Below are 14,744 nucleotides of genomic sequence, written 5' to 3' on the forward strand. Positions count from 1 at the left end.
AGATCAGTTTTCACCTATTCTAAATGAACTTCAGAGATTTTACAGGCTGGTGGGTCAGCACATAGTGTCCTCAGTGTCTTTATGATTGAAGGTCAGCTCCCTTTTAAAAGTAGACTTAAAAATACTCCTCCTTCCACTGCTTTCTAGCTTTGGGTAGTGACTGGACATATGTGTGTTCATCCCTTATAAATAAGGCTATGATTTTTTTCATAGAGATCACGGTAGTCACAGAATCTGTGACTTCCAGCGACCTCCGTGACTCTAGCTCTGGGGGGGGGTGCGCGGAGCTCCGAGTGGCCCTACCCCCCTGGAGCTCTGAGTGGATGGCAAGGGGGGCCCCCAGAGCTCTGAGCACCCCCTGGAGCGCCGAATAGGACCCCACAGCTGCCTAACCGTTGCCCGACAGTGTGGGGACCCTGCAGCTGAGCTTCCCATTTTGTCATGGATATTTTTAGTAAAAGTCATGGACAGGTCACGGGCTTCTGTGACTTTTTCTTTATTGCCCATGACCAGTCCGTGACTTTTACTAAAAATATCCATAACAAAATCTTAGTCTTTCTTATAAAAACTGCTAGGCGATGCTCACATCAGGGCTGAGACGTGCTGGCGGAGCAGCATGGGAAAAGCCTGCATTGTTTGCTTATGCTGCACCTATTTTCTGGATAAACACAGGTCTCCAAAACTCTTAATCCAGTGCCTTTAAGGAATGCTGAGTTCACTTTAAAATGGTGCTTTGAATATAAAAACTGCTGTAGACATGCCGTATAGACACATACATTAATAATTAAAGGCTGACTTTCAGCATTGACCTAATGCTGTTCCCATTTAAGTTGGGCCAATGCTGAACTCCTCTGAAATGTCCTGTTCCCCTCCCGTCCCCCCCCCCATCTCCTTTGCTAAAGGGTGGTGGTTGGTCATTGCTTCTGGAATATGGTGGTGGGGGAGAAATGACTTTTATGAAAAATGATGAGGAACGGTTCCTGTATGCAGATACTTTTCAGATCATTATGATAAAGAACAAGTGCTCTAAAGGGACACTGTGTAGCTGATTTCAGAGTCTGAGTTAAATGTAATTTCAGTTCTTATGTTGCTTCCTGTGTCCTCCTGCTGATTTTTGTGACTTTATTGCATTTTTTAAACAAGTTTAAAATAAACTTGCCCCCCCACACACACACGCAGGAGAAACAGTAGCATTGCCTTTACAGGCAGTGTTGTCAACTGCACACTGAACAAATCGGAAAAAACAGAGGAATAACTTTTGCCTACTCTGACAGTTACAGTTCTCTTAGGTGTTAGTTGTTGCAGTAGTGGGTTGCTAACCCTGTTGAAGTCAATGGGAGTTTTACTATTGACTTCAGTGGGACCAGGATTTCACCCAGGAAGCTGAAAAATTCTCAGTGTGATTTTTTTGTTTTGTTTTGTTTTGAAGTTGAGGGTTTCCCTTTAATCCTTTCTTTGTACATGAGGGGTCTCAAATTCCATTAGGCCTGGAAATTCCTGATTTTCATCTAGGGAACCCAATCAAACACTCATGAGATTCATTTCCCTTTTTCAGAGTCTGCATTAAAACATTCTTGTGTCCATTCACTGTACCCATCATATCCACTGAGGAAAGGTAAGGGGAAATGTTGTTAAAGCTTATGGCACAATAATCTCTTTCTCACTGAATAGACTCTGCAATTTCCAAACCTGGTGTTTTGTCACATATTGAACAAGGAGTAGAGTCACGGGTCAGAGGGCTGCAGGACTCAGATGAGGAGAGAGAAATCCTTACTGACCCAAGTGCAGGTGAGTAGCAGATTTACGCAATACCGAGTAAATGTATTAATTGTAGCATCTGATAAGTAGAATAATGATATGGTGCATTGCACATCTGGGGGCGCTGATTCTGGGCAGAATGCAGAGTTCTACCAGAGATGGAGTAGAGAGAGAGAGAGAACAAGGGCAGGAGTATTCCTTGCTGGGTTGCTACAGTGAGGGAAGAACAGAGAGACAGTAAGGGGAGAGGGAAAGCACAGTTGGGGTTAAAGACAATCTTAGACTCAAGGGAGCAAGGTTTGGACACATAATTACTCAGTATCCAGTTATAGGTCAGCCTGCAAAACAGTGACACTCCAGGCTGTGGAGTCATGGGAACAGGGCACTGTAAGTGGTAGAATGACTCAGCAGGGAAAACAATACAGCTGCAGTCCACAAGGTATCTTCCTTGCAGGGTTAGTGCTTATAACAAGGAAAGAGAATCAGCTAATACAAGCATGGAAATGGAAATACTTGGGGTTCAACCCAATCTTTCCAAAGACTCCCCTTCTCCCCTGCCTCTCAAGCAACCGCTCTTATAGCCCTTCTTTCTATCTGTCTGCCTCTCCTCACTGTAGTATCTAGCACCTCATAGTCACTGATAGATTTGTCTTCAGAACATCCCTTTGAGGTAAGGTATGCTAGTCCATGTTTTATAGCTCAGGAAACTGAGGCACAGGGTAGATTAAGTGACTTGTCCAGGTTAACACAGGCAGTCTGGCTGAGGCAGACATTGACTCCAAGTATCCTGAGTCCCAGTCCAGGGCCCTGTCCACTAACCCATCCTTCCTAGCATGCCTCTCTGAGTGCACCTTTTCAGACTGGGGGGAAGCTAAGATGGGGTGAACACCCTGTTCAGTGGGGACCAGGTGGTGTCTCTGCACCTTGTCCCATTAGGAGAGATGAGGATTAGGGCAACTAGGATGAGCAACTGGAAGATCAGAGAGCGAGGGTGGAATGAGCTCACTGCATGGCCAGGAGGCTGGATATGGAGCTGCATAGAAAGGTGATGGAGGGTTGGGGTGAGATGGTCTTGGAGAAAGAGATTATACTGGCTATCGGATTCTGGATCCCCTGAAGCTTGCAGCGTTGGGATTTAGGAAGATCATTAACCCCGGGAACGTTTGAGGTGACTGAGGCACTACTAAAGACTTCTACAGTAGTGGTTTGAGGTCAGGGCAAATCACCTTCTGCAGGAAAACGCAAAAATGGCAAATCAGCCCTAAAATTGTGGTGTCTGCAGTGTCACTCTTTCCGTGATGTGAATGCACTGTGAATCAGAAAAGGATTATTGCTAATGGTTTCTTATATCCCAGCTCAGTGGAATGAATCATATCTGGGTTCTCTCTTTATTGCAGCAGGTATAAGGGTTGTGATCAAAACAGAGGAGATTCATCCTGAGGACTGCCCTGAAAACCTGGAGCTGCACAGAATGTTGGAACGATCAGAAGGAAGTTTCCAGAATCCAGACCAGGAAGCAACCCATGGTAGTCCGTATGGCTCAGTAACGCCTCCGAGAAACCCCTCAGGGAACTGTCTGGACGAGTCCACCGAATATAAAACAGATTTCAGTGAAATCAGAAGAGTCATTGTTCAGCAGGGTAACTGCACAGGTGAGAGGCTGTATGTGTTGAATGTGAGAAAAGCTTTAGGTCAAGGAGAAGCCTTGTATTACATCAGAGGAGCAGAGCAAAAGCAGGACTGTATGAATGCACAGAGTGAGGAAAAGCTCCAGGGTACAGCAGTGATGTACAGTGCAGCAGAGAATAAATACGGGAGGGAAGCCCAAAGTCTGCCTGGGGGGGAAGGGAGAAATTTTTAATCAAAAGAACAGTCTTAAATCCCACCAGAAACCCATGCAGGAGGGAAACCTGTGGAAGTAGTGACCATGAGAGCAGTGGAAGTCACACATCAAGTCGGGACTCCAGAGTAAGACACACCAGACACGCATAGTAAATGTCAGAAACGTCTCTCTGAAGACCCGTCCTACTGCACAGCAGAGACTTCATTCATTAGGCTGTAACAGGTGACTAGCATGTTCCTGGTGGGGAGAAGGCTTCAACCACCTTTTGTGTCCTATTAGACATCAGAGACTCAAGAGTGAGACACCTTGCCAATGCATTGAGTATGAGAGGAACTCTATTATAGTGCAAAATCTTGTAAAATGCCAGTGAGCCCACATTGCAGATACTCACTACATGGAATGGAGGAAAGCATTAGCCAACCATATCCGCTTCTCCATCACCAGCTAGTCTGCTCAGAAACTGGATCAAAACACTGAAGAAACTAAGTGCTTCCAGAGATAAGCAAACTCGGCTATCCCCAAACAATGCTTTTCCTGAGGATTTACCAGACCCTATTCAGCTGTCGAAAGCAGCCCCCTCTGGGTAGAAGAAAACTGCTGTGTAAATACTATGAGCTAAAATAGGATTAAGGTAGAATTAGAAGTGTGTTTGGATGACTGTTACGTAGGAACTAGAGTTAAGTCTTTTAACCTGTCAAAGGGCTTATTCCTAGAAGGCAAGGAATTGGGTATAAAGTTATTGGTGAGCTCTGCTAGGGGAGAGCAGACACCCAGAGTATCTACCAGACCTATATGTATACCTTGGACATTTTGTGCCATGTAGCGTGACTGGGAACTAATCAAATACCACGCCCAGTGGAAAGCATAGTCTACCTCATACTTACCCAGAGGGGCCTGATCATCATGCCATGTTTTCCAGGGAGACCCAGAGTGATGATTAACTGGGTCCTGTGATTAGTGCAGATATTTTCCATTCTGCTAAGTCTGTCTTGCTAATGTGGCCAAGAAGGAAAAGCCAGCCTCGTCATAGCTCTGTGTAGTGTAGTCATAGTGATTTCATCCCGTTTTGCCTAACGCATCCTTTTCCTACAAGTGGGGAATGCAGAGGGAGAATCCTAAAACAAACCTAAAATGGACCAAATTGTTTTAGCCAAATTAACATTACTGGAGTGCTCTATCTCATCCAGGACTTCACCATCCAAAGTAAAACTTGGATGAAAGTCCCCCCTGCCTTGTAGCTCAGTATTATATGTTGCTTTATGGTATTTTGTGTTGCCAAGATCTCTCTGGCTTTTGTGAAGATCAGTAAATTTTACAACCCTCCCCCCCACTTTTTTTTTTTTAAAGAAACCTTTTCTTGTTTCTCTCAGTAGCTGGCAGCCAACTATTTATCTGGGTTATATGTGCATTCCTCTGTTTTCTTACCTATTCCCTACCGACGTAAAGTGAATTGGAACAATTTTTGACACTACTTTTAGTTAGCTTATTTCATAGATATGTTTAGCTCCGTCCTAGGTGATCTTTGATGCACGTGATGATAATTTGCTGCTTAGGAGGTGGTGGTATAGTGCTGTCCTGTAGGAACTGAGCCGTGTCTCACTTACAAACCCTGACTCTCTAAAGTGTAAAAGCTAATAATAGCTTTGTTTATATACAAATGGCAAGACCCAGCCAGACTCCTGCTGCAGGACTTAAGGCTGACAAACAAGCGCTCTTCTCAGGTTGGGGTCTGCACAGTGTCATTGAGGATGCTTCTGATCTTGCTGAGAATGATCTATACTCAGCCAATATTTTATTAACAAGGGGATATCACAAAATGGTGTCCCTGAACTGTATGCCAAGCCACATTTGTTTCAGGGAGAAGTGGGTGAGGGGATTGCTGAATAGATTACCATATATACTCGTTCATAAGCCAAATATTTTTGGTAAAAAAGTGACGCATCAAAGAGCCGGGATCAGCTTATAAATGGGTCTTCACCAAAATTTGATGATTTAAAACTCTTATGAAATCATTGAATTGACTATCTAATACATTGTCGTTTTGTTTACCTGGAGCTTCTGCAGGCATGGAGCCCCTCAGTTCCCTGTGGCCGCGGTTTGCCGTTCCCAGCCAATGGGAGCCGTGGGAAGTGGCGCCATTGAGAGCTGAGGGGCTCCGTGCCTGCGAACACTCCAGGTAAACAAAACATCCTGACCCGCCAGCGGCTTACTCTGACAGGCCAGGAGCCAAAGTTTGCCAACCCCTGAAATATAGGATCGGCTTATGAAAGGGTCATACAGTTTTTACCATTTTTACTTATCCATCCTGGGGAGGGGGTCGGCTTATAAACGAACTGTCTTATGATCAGGTATATACGGTAAATTTGTTTTCCCATTTAAACAAATATACCTCCTCATACCCAAATGGGGAACTAGATAAGTTCATGGAGGATGGGTCCATCAATGGCTATTAGCCAGCATGGGCAGGGACGATGTCCCCAGCCTCTGTTTGCCAGAAGCTGGGAATGAACGACAAGGGATGGCTCACTTGATGATTACCTGTTCTGTTCATTCCCTCTGGGGCACCTGGCATTGGCCACTGTCGGAAGACAGGATTCTGGCCTAGATGATTTAGTTGGGGATTGGTCCTGCTTTGAGCAGGTGTTGGACTAGATGACCTCCTGAGGTCCCTTCCAACCCTGATATTCTATGGTTCTATAGACCTTTAGTCTGACCCAGTATGTCACTTGCTCCTAAAAACTCCTCAGGCAGTTTCCATTGTGTATCAAGAATGTCTTAATCATAAGAGGCTTCCGTTATCCTAAGCAGATGAAATTAATGATGTCTTGGTTCTCTTTTGAATTTTCCCAGATGACGGGATTGTGATCAAAACTGAGGAGGAGGATGATCCTGACTCCCTGGAGCCATATGCCATGTTCTCGGGCAGAGCAGAGCAGCAGATTTTCCAGAATCATGAGCAGGGGACAACCTGTGAAGCTCAGTGCAGTTCCAAAATGCAACAGAGAAACCCAGTCGGAAACAGGCCGGGGCAATCTACTCCCTGTGAAAGAGACTCCAGTGAAACGAAGACAGTCATCGTCCACCAGAGAAACCGCACCAGGGAAAGACCTTATATCTGTCCTGAGTGTGGGAAAAGCTTCATGCTGAAGATCAACTTTATAATCCACCAGAGGAACCATCTCAAAGAGGGGCCCTATGAATGTAATGAGTGCGACTTAAGCTTCAGGATCAAGCAGCAGTTTATCCTGCACCAGCGCAGCCACACACGACGGGGAGTTGGCCCGGCCCGACGTGTGGAGAACTTCAGAGACAAGCACAGCCTCAAGCCAGAGCCGAGAACGCCACCGGCAGGGAAACCCTATAAATGCACTGAGTGTGAGAGCAGCTTCAGCCACAAGTCGAGCCTCAGCAAACACCAGATCACGCACGTGGGGGAGCGGCCGTACACGTGCAGTGAGTGCAGGAAGAGCTTCCGGCTGCAGATCAGCCTGATAATGCACCAGAGGATCCACACTGGGAAGAGCGAGATGTCCTTCATATGCCCTCAGTGTGGGAAAAACTTTAGTCGTCCCTCCCATCTCCTCAGGCACCAGAGGACTCATACTGGGGAGCGGCCCTATAAATGCACCCAGTGCGAGAAAACCTTCAGTGAGAAGTCCAAGCTTACCAACCACTATCGCATCCACACGCGGGAGCGGCCGCATGCCTGCACTGAATGCGGCAAAGGCTTTATCCGCAAGCACCACCTGCTGGAGCACCAGCGCATCCACACTGGGGAGCGACCCTACCACTGCACTGAGTGCGGCAAGAACTTCACTCAGAAGCACCACCTGCTGGAGCACCAGCGGGCTCACACCGGCGAGAGGCCCTACCCCTGCACTGAGTGCACTAAGTGCTTCCGATATAAACAGTCCCTTAAGTACCACTTGAGGACGCACACAGGGGAGTAGGAGCCAATGGGAGCTGCATCCAATCTGAGCATTTGAGTCAGGAGTCTTTGTGAAAGGAAGCAGTGGTGCAACAGTGTGTAGGGACTGATAATTTGATGTAAAACAAATAAAGCAAATAACATGCAGCAAAATTAAAAAGAACAGAAAAAGCTAATTTAGGGTAAATATTCATCATAATGTACAGGATATTTTGCTGAAGTAGGACTAACTGCTTTTTAAATCTATTCCTTTTGATAATAAATGTGAAGTAACTTTTATTTGATAAGCAAATTTAAGATTTCAGTTTTTTTAAATATAAATATTACACTGTACATCGTACCTTTTAATCTGGAAAACCCCATAGTGGTTTACATGCCTTATACAGGGATCGTGTCACCTGCTGCCGAGATGCAGCTGCCCCAGGGTGGAACATGGCATCTCTTTAACAGTGCACAGGAATAGTACGTGCTCCAATCCCAGTCGAGATGATTAGCGTATCCACACACAAACTACAAAAAGAATTTTGTATAGATTATTTAGATGTACAATGATAAAGGATGTCTTGCCCTAACACAATGATTAATTATACAATACGGTGGAATCCCAGTCACGTTAAAATGGTTGTGCCACCTGGAAGCCAGCCAGCCACCTACCTCTTTATTGTTCTGGGAAGATAGACAGTGTAAAGTGGAAATTTGTCTCGCTGACTGATGTAAAGACCCCTGCTCTTGTGATGAAAAGAATCTACTCAGTTATCCAGTCTGTCTCCCTGCCAACACATGATGTTCCCAAATTTGTTGGTCGTTCTAATTTCAAATGACCCAAGTGGTAAAGTTTCTACTGCATCCCTTGGCCAACTGTTCTCAGCTGCCCCATCTCAGCATTAGAAAGTTTGCAAATATACGCTAACTCTCTAATGGGCTTTATTAGAGCATAAGTGGTCAGGGCCTTGGTGTTCTATTTCACCTGAAAGAGCAGTACCCTCTTGAACACTGCACTGGGGCATTGGCTCAGTGCATGTTCATTCAGTAAGGTCTGGGAGGGGAGGGTGGGGCTGGGAGATCCTTGGAGGAGCCCTGTCAGTGCTAGTTTCAGCACAGTGTTCAGAGTGATATGGAGCCAGGTGCTGGTTTCCCAGCACAGTATCCCTGTGTCTAGAGTGTCCTGCTGTGAATGGGAAAAACCAACGCAGCACAGAGTGGGGTGGTTGTGTCGCAGGTGCTCTTCTGTGTGTGTTTGGCGTGGCTCTGAATCTCCTGCAGCCCAGGGTGGAAAGAGGAATAAAGCCTTGGGTTGGGTTTAGGAAACACCTGTTTCTAGATCCGGTTGTATTTCCCAAGGATCCACTGAATGGTGAATATTCAGGTATTGAATTTCATATTGTTGTCACACTGGAGTCAGTGCAGAGGGAGGGACCAATAGCTCTTCATACTGGGCTATAAACAATCCAGCTTCGTGCTACTGGATTACTCCTTCCTCCCAGTGCCTTTTTCTGAAATTCTTACAGCTCTGTGATTATTCCAGTTCTGTCATCTCATGATTCTTGCAGTTCACGTGATTAGTGGCATCACATTTAATTTTATTGGTTTTGGTCACAGATTAGATCTAGAGAAATTTGAGCTGAAAAGTCATATTAGTCTGTACAGTGCACTCCTGGGTGCCAATGTAGAATCCTCTCCTATTGGATGAAATTCTCCCCTGTGCAGATGGCCAGCAACTGGGTGAGTTAAGTAGGATTTAGGTGGTGTCAGTGCCTTATTCTGGCCTGATCACAGATAAATTGCACCCATTTGGACAATATGGCCAGTAAACCATGGTGTTTATTTCTTTTTAAAGCTGTTAACATGTTTTTCAGACTAAATTGTGTGCTACGTAAAAATAGGCATCTCATTAGAGGCATCAATGTATGTTCTGTTTATATAAAATGTAATGTATTAGCTAGCTATGCACTGACTCTATCTTAAGCACTTATGTGGCCCCAATTATCATAGTATCTAAGTACTTCACAACCTGTAATGTGTTTATCCCATCACATCCTGTAAGGAATTGAACTCAGGTCCTATATGTGCTAAGCAACAGCCCTAATCACTGGACTGGCCTTGCTTCGTGGTCCCTTACAACCTGATTTTGCAGTAGAGCATTTTATTGGAAATTGCAGTTGTACCTCCCTCCCCCAAATTATAATACCACATATTTCCTCTGGCTGTTTTAATTGCGGGGCTCTAATGCTTGGAATTCTCTTCTTCCAGATAAAATACAAGCATTCTGGATTGAGAGAATTTAAAAAGTAACAAGATAGGCTACAAAGATATTGGGAACCAATATAAACCCAGTCAGGGATATAGCGGTCAGGGACTGTCTCGGCATTTGAACTATGGACTCACTGCTGGGTGTCCATACTGTTTGGAGACTGGCCTGTTCTGTGAGCTCTTCCCCTGTGTAGATGGTGCTGCTCATGCCCAGAGCTGAGGAAGAATCTTCTCTGGGTTTTGCTTTAAATGGCTACCGGCTTGTTCCCAGGCTGTACTCTGTCTCTTCAGCATAGCCCATCGCCTAGTGAGGAGAAACGGGGGCTGCCTACCCCAGCATGGGAGAGGGAGAGTTGGGGAAACACTGATGTCCACCCTTGTGCAGAGATGAGGAGGTGAGATCTGGAGTCCTCCTGCCCCACTGAGTTCCATCTGCATCTGGGATTGGGAAAGTGGTTGATGGCTGAACGTGGGCTCCAGCTCAGGTGAGCGATTTAACCTAGGATCTGAAAGCATAAAGCTGTGTTGCCTCAGCTGAGAGACCCAGGTCTATTGGCTCAAAGGCTGTAGCAAACTCAGACTTGTGTGTTGTCCAGCTAGTAGAAAGGGACAGCTCTGGCCTGTGAGTGGAGTCGTATTGGCTGTACATGCAACACTCACAGTTGGGGAAAGACAATTGTGTTGTACATTCCAGGCAGCTTCCAGGCTGCATACATACTATTTTTTAATGTCATGCTTGGAAGGAGGTTTCCTTTTTCCAGACTGGTAATGCTTTGAATCAGGCCAGCCAACCGAAACTTCAGGGGATGTCATCGTTTCACTCTCTGTATTTAAGTTTAAATGAAACCCATAGCATCACGTTTTGCTCTCATTTTCATCCAGGCACTGAATGCAGCCGTTAGAAGAATTTGGCCCTATTTTCTCAGTATGTTTTTAAATTAAAATTCCTTTCTCAATGTTAAAGATTTAAGAATGTTTCTCTTATTGTCATGACCCATGGGCTGTGGGTCCCTCTGAGATGAGTATTTGTCAGCTGAATTGGTTTATTCTCAAGTTGTAGGTGCGTGAGTGAGGGAGTTTGTAGGCTTGTGCAGAAGCTGCTCTGCAAACCAATGTCAACTTAACATACTGAACCAAATAACAGAAATCACCAGTGCAGACAAGACACCAAGCATCTTAAATTGTTTTTTTCCTTAAATGAGCCTCTGATCTTCCAATCAGATCAGTGTGGGTGCAGGGGCACTGGTTTGTGTGCCTAGCATGTGTCTGTATAGTGCCTTGGTCAATGGAGTCCCATCTCACTTGGGGCCTCTTGGTGCTGCTGTGATACATCATATGGTCTGCCCATGCGGATCTGATTGCAGGATGGGGGCCAGAGTCTGCCTTACAAACACAAGGTCCAGAAGGATCTGGGACTGCTTTGGAGACAGAAAATATCTGAAAGCTGATGTAAAAAATTTAGGGGGCAGGGTATGAAACAGCCCTGCTTTGGTGTGTGATGTGCATGTCAAGTTTCAGCCCAAAGCAATTTAAGCTGTCGAGAGATTTAACTCTCTTCTCAATCAGCTTCATAATGAACACCTCAATAAACCATAAAGTATCTCAACTGGAATGTGACCCCGTAAGAACAAAGATCCAAGCTCAGGAAGCACTGAGGGGCCAGTGGCAAGTGAGAGCTCTTGAGTTGCGTCTCTTGTAGCTGACTCTACCAGATGAGAATATGACCTTGCATTCCTCTAATTTTCTGTCCTTGGAAACAGGTTCTGGGATGGGTTGTGGAGTCATGGCATCCAATGCATTTACAACCCCCTGCGGCCTCTGAATGAACTTCATTGCAAACTGCAGAGATTTCCTGGTGGACAATAGTGGCAGCAATTCAAGCTGGGGAGAGAAAGGTGGATTCTCACGTCACGCGATTACTGAGTCAGGAGGGGAGAATGGGAACGGCTGAAAAGAAATTAATAGACTGTGAGAGGACAGTGATGGAGTTTGATAACCAGCTGGGGAGTAAGTGGGCCGTACTGGAAACTCTGATCCAGGAGTACAATCTATTGCAGAGAACGTGGAGAACCTGCTGAAGAACAAGAACACTGGATTCTGAGACTTCCCCGCACACTAATGGTGAAGTTCTCAAGTTAACAATATCTCAGCTAGTGGTAGGAGCAAAGCCTGACTCTGAGTCAGACATTAAAGAGGTGTTTAGCATGGGCGGAAAGAATTTTTTGTGATTAACACACACAACTGAGAGTCATAAGATCAGGGTTCTATTTCTGCTTCTGCCAGAGACTTCCAGTGTGACCTTGGGCAAGTCATTTATCTTACTGTAGTGCCTAGGAACCCCAGTCTAGGATCAGGCCCCATTGTGCTAGTTGCTGTACAGAGAAGTAACAAAACAGTCCCTGCCTTAGAGGGGTTGCAGTCTAGGTGAGGGACAGGATGCAACAGGTGGGCGAAACAGACAGCTGTGGGGATGAATGGATAATAAAGCACAGTTTAGCCAAATCTAGGACAAAAGTGAGGATCGCATTTTTAAAATCCATCTCTTCTTACGGATCCCTCTGTTCCCGGTTGCCCATCTTCAGATGCATAGGGCTGGCCTGGCTGTTTCCACCTCTGAGATTCTGGCTTCCGATATATAATGTGAGATACCCAGGATCTGAGGGCACACTGAAGCTACTACTGATAACTTGGAGTTTTGCCTCTCTGGGTCTAAGATCCCTGTTTTAGTAATGAGGGGAAATAGTACTGGCCTACCTCTCTGGAGTGTTGTGAGGATGCATTCACTGATACTTTTGAGGCACTCCTATGATCCCCAACACTGGATCATCTGGGCATTTCAAATATGTTTGTGTTTCAAGATACAGGGCTATTCAGCTAATGCATTTTATTCAGCAGTTTAATTGAACTGCTGTATTCACGTTTAATGAAATGTTGAGTCTCTCAGTAATGAATTGAAGATGCAAAGGAATGTGAATTGCAAAAAAGAAACATGTTGGCAGTAATTTGCACAACAATGATACTAGGGGAATGTGAGGAATGTTTATATGAGGACTTTTATATTCTCCTACTCCTTTTCCTATTTAATAATAATGCAGTTGAATAAGGAAGTGTGGCATGTGAATGCTCATGATTTCAAGTCCTGGTGATGTTTGATGACATCTTGTTCTATTCCTCCTGGGAGACGTGGGATAATTCAGGAGCTTTACAAGAATGTGATGGAGAACTATGAATCTTTGGGTGAAGAGAATGGTCCACTCCCTTATTAGAAGCTTGGTGATCAGTGACGTTCCACTTCTAGCTTTTTTTCTCTACTTGCTGTGGGTTCTGGAGGGTCAAGGCTTAGAGATGTCTGAAATCACCATTGTTCTGAATGCGCTGTTGGGAGCAGGACCTACCTCCTATCAGACCTTTTACTTTTCTGCAGATTCCTAAGTAGCTTCTTTGCTTTGGATCACCCTTCACCTCCAGTTTCACAAGCAGATTGCTCAATAATCATTTATAATTCCTTCCAGCTAGTATTTAAATGAATTGTATATTGTTCCATAAACAGATTCTACTATTTCTGAGCCCTGCCTAGTAGCCTACGGTGAACAAGACGGGGGAGCCATGTGTCAAGGATCAGGGGGACTCTGAGGAGTGAGAGATCCCTGTACAGGTGAGTTACACAAAATACTGCAGTGAGAGATTGGAGAAGAAAGGAAAACTTTGTAGGGAGAGGACGTTGAGAGAAAGGTAAAGGGCTGGAAAGGAAAAAAGTAGCAAGCTCTCAGAAGTTCTCTTGCAAATTAGTTACTGAGAACAGAGGATGGAAAGAGATAGCGACAGAGATTTTGGAAAAGGTGATAAGGTTCAGAGCAGATCTTAATCTAAAGGGAATAGAGAACAGGAAGTGAGTTGGGGTCTTGGAAAGGCAAAGAGTTCCATATAGATAAAGTACCATAGTGTCTGTACCATCACATTCAGTACAACCATGGGGAGGAGGCACACAGGCTGGAGATGCACAATGAGTAGAGGACAGTGTGGGGGCTGTACCATTGCGGAGCTGGTGGAATGAGTTTGAGGAGAGCTCTGCAATGAGGAGGACAATCTCGAATTAATGTCAGAGATTGTAGTAGGAAGCCATTGAACATGACAAAGGATTAGACTGATACAGTATCTAATATCAGCCATGTCACAACCTAGCCTTCATTCTAATGGGAACAATATTGTACCTGAAAATCATTGTGTTTGCACTGTTCCGTCTGCAATGAATTGTGGTGCAAATATGAGTAGTTAGACATGGCACTATCTGATCTGTTTGTGGCTAGACCTCTGACTACTTTGATTTAGAGAGAAATCTATAAAACTCTGGCCCATAGTCATAATTCACAATCACAGCTAATAGAACAGACTAGCTCCAGAATTCAGGACCTCCCACAGATCAGAGTGGAGGGATTTTGGAAGATCATAAAACAGGGAAATGCAGTATTATAAACCAGGTGTGACTAGGAGATAAGTAAAGACTTTTTCAAACTCTATTGAAAGATTTGGGAAGGAATTTGGTAACATTGCATTGGTTCCTGTGTGATAGCAGGATCTATGATGCTCCTCATTTACACTTTTTAATTTCAAAACCTTTTGTTCATGTTAATCCTCGTAGGATTCTCTGAACTGTTTCATTTTACAGATTGGGAAACTCAGGCAAGCTGGTTAAGTAATTTAGTCATGGCAACAGAAGGAGGAGATATATCTGAGCAGCAGTTAGAATTCAGTCATCCTTTGAAGGTCACACAGCTCATTTAAAAAGGAAAGGTTAGTGTCATGATCCAGTCAGTGTGGGATTCAAATCCAGACCAGTGAGAGGTCGCATCACTGCCTGCTGTATAACCTTGGGCGCCTCACAATGCTTTGATGCTGTAGCTCCCAACCTGGGCCACTCCCAATCAGCCTACCAGCATGCAGGTCACATCCTGAGTGTCTGTGTGG

General features: G+C 44.9%; 1 protein-coding gene across 1 annotated transcript in view; it reads left to right on the forward strand.

Moving 5' to 3' along the window:
• Positions 1-14,744, forward strand: part of LOC119850707 (zinc finger protein 777-like) — a 58,502-nt gene that overhangs the window by 7,432 nt on the left and 36,326 nt on the right. The window contains exons 4-7 of the mRNA XM_038389130.2: positions 1,672-1,788; positions 3,156-3,410; positions 6,452-7,547; positions 11,346-11,448. Coding sequence (XP_038245058.1) covers positions 1,672-1,788; positions 3,156-3,410; positions 6,452-7,547; positions 11,346-11,448 — 1,571 coding nt within the window. The remainder of the gene's footprint in view (positions 1-1,671; positions 1,789-3,155; positions 3,411-6,451; positions 7,548-11,345; positions 11,449-14,744) is intronic.

The sequence above is a fragment of the Dermochelys coriacea genome, chromosome 2 (genome assembly GCF_009764565.3).
Source record: "Dermochelys coriacea isolate rDerCor1 chromosome 2, rDerCor1.pri.v4, whole genome shotgun sequence".
NCBI lineage: Eukaryota > Metazoa > Chordata > Testudines > Dermochelyidae > Dermochelys > Dermochelys coriacea.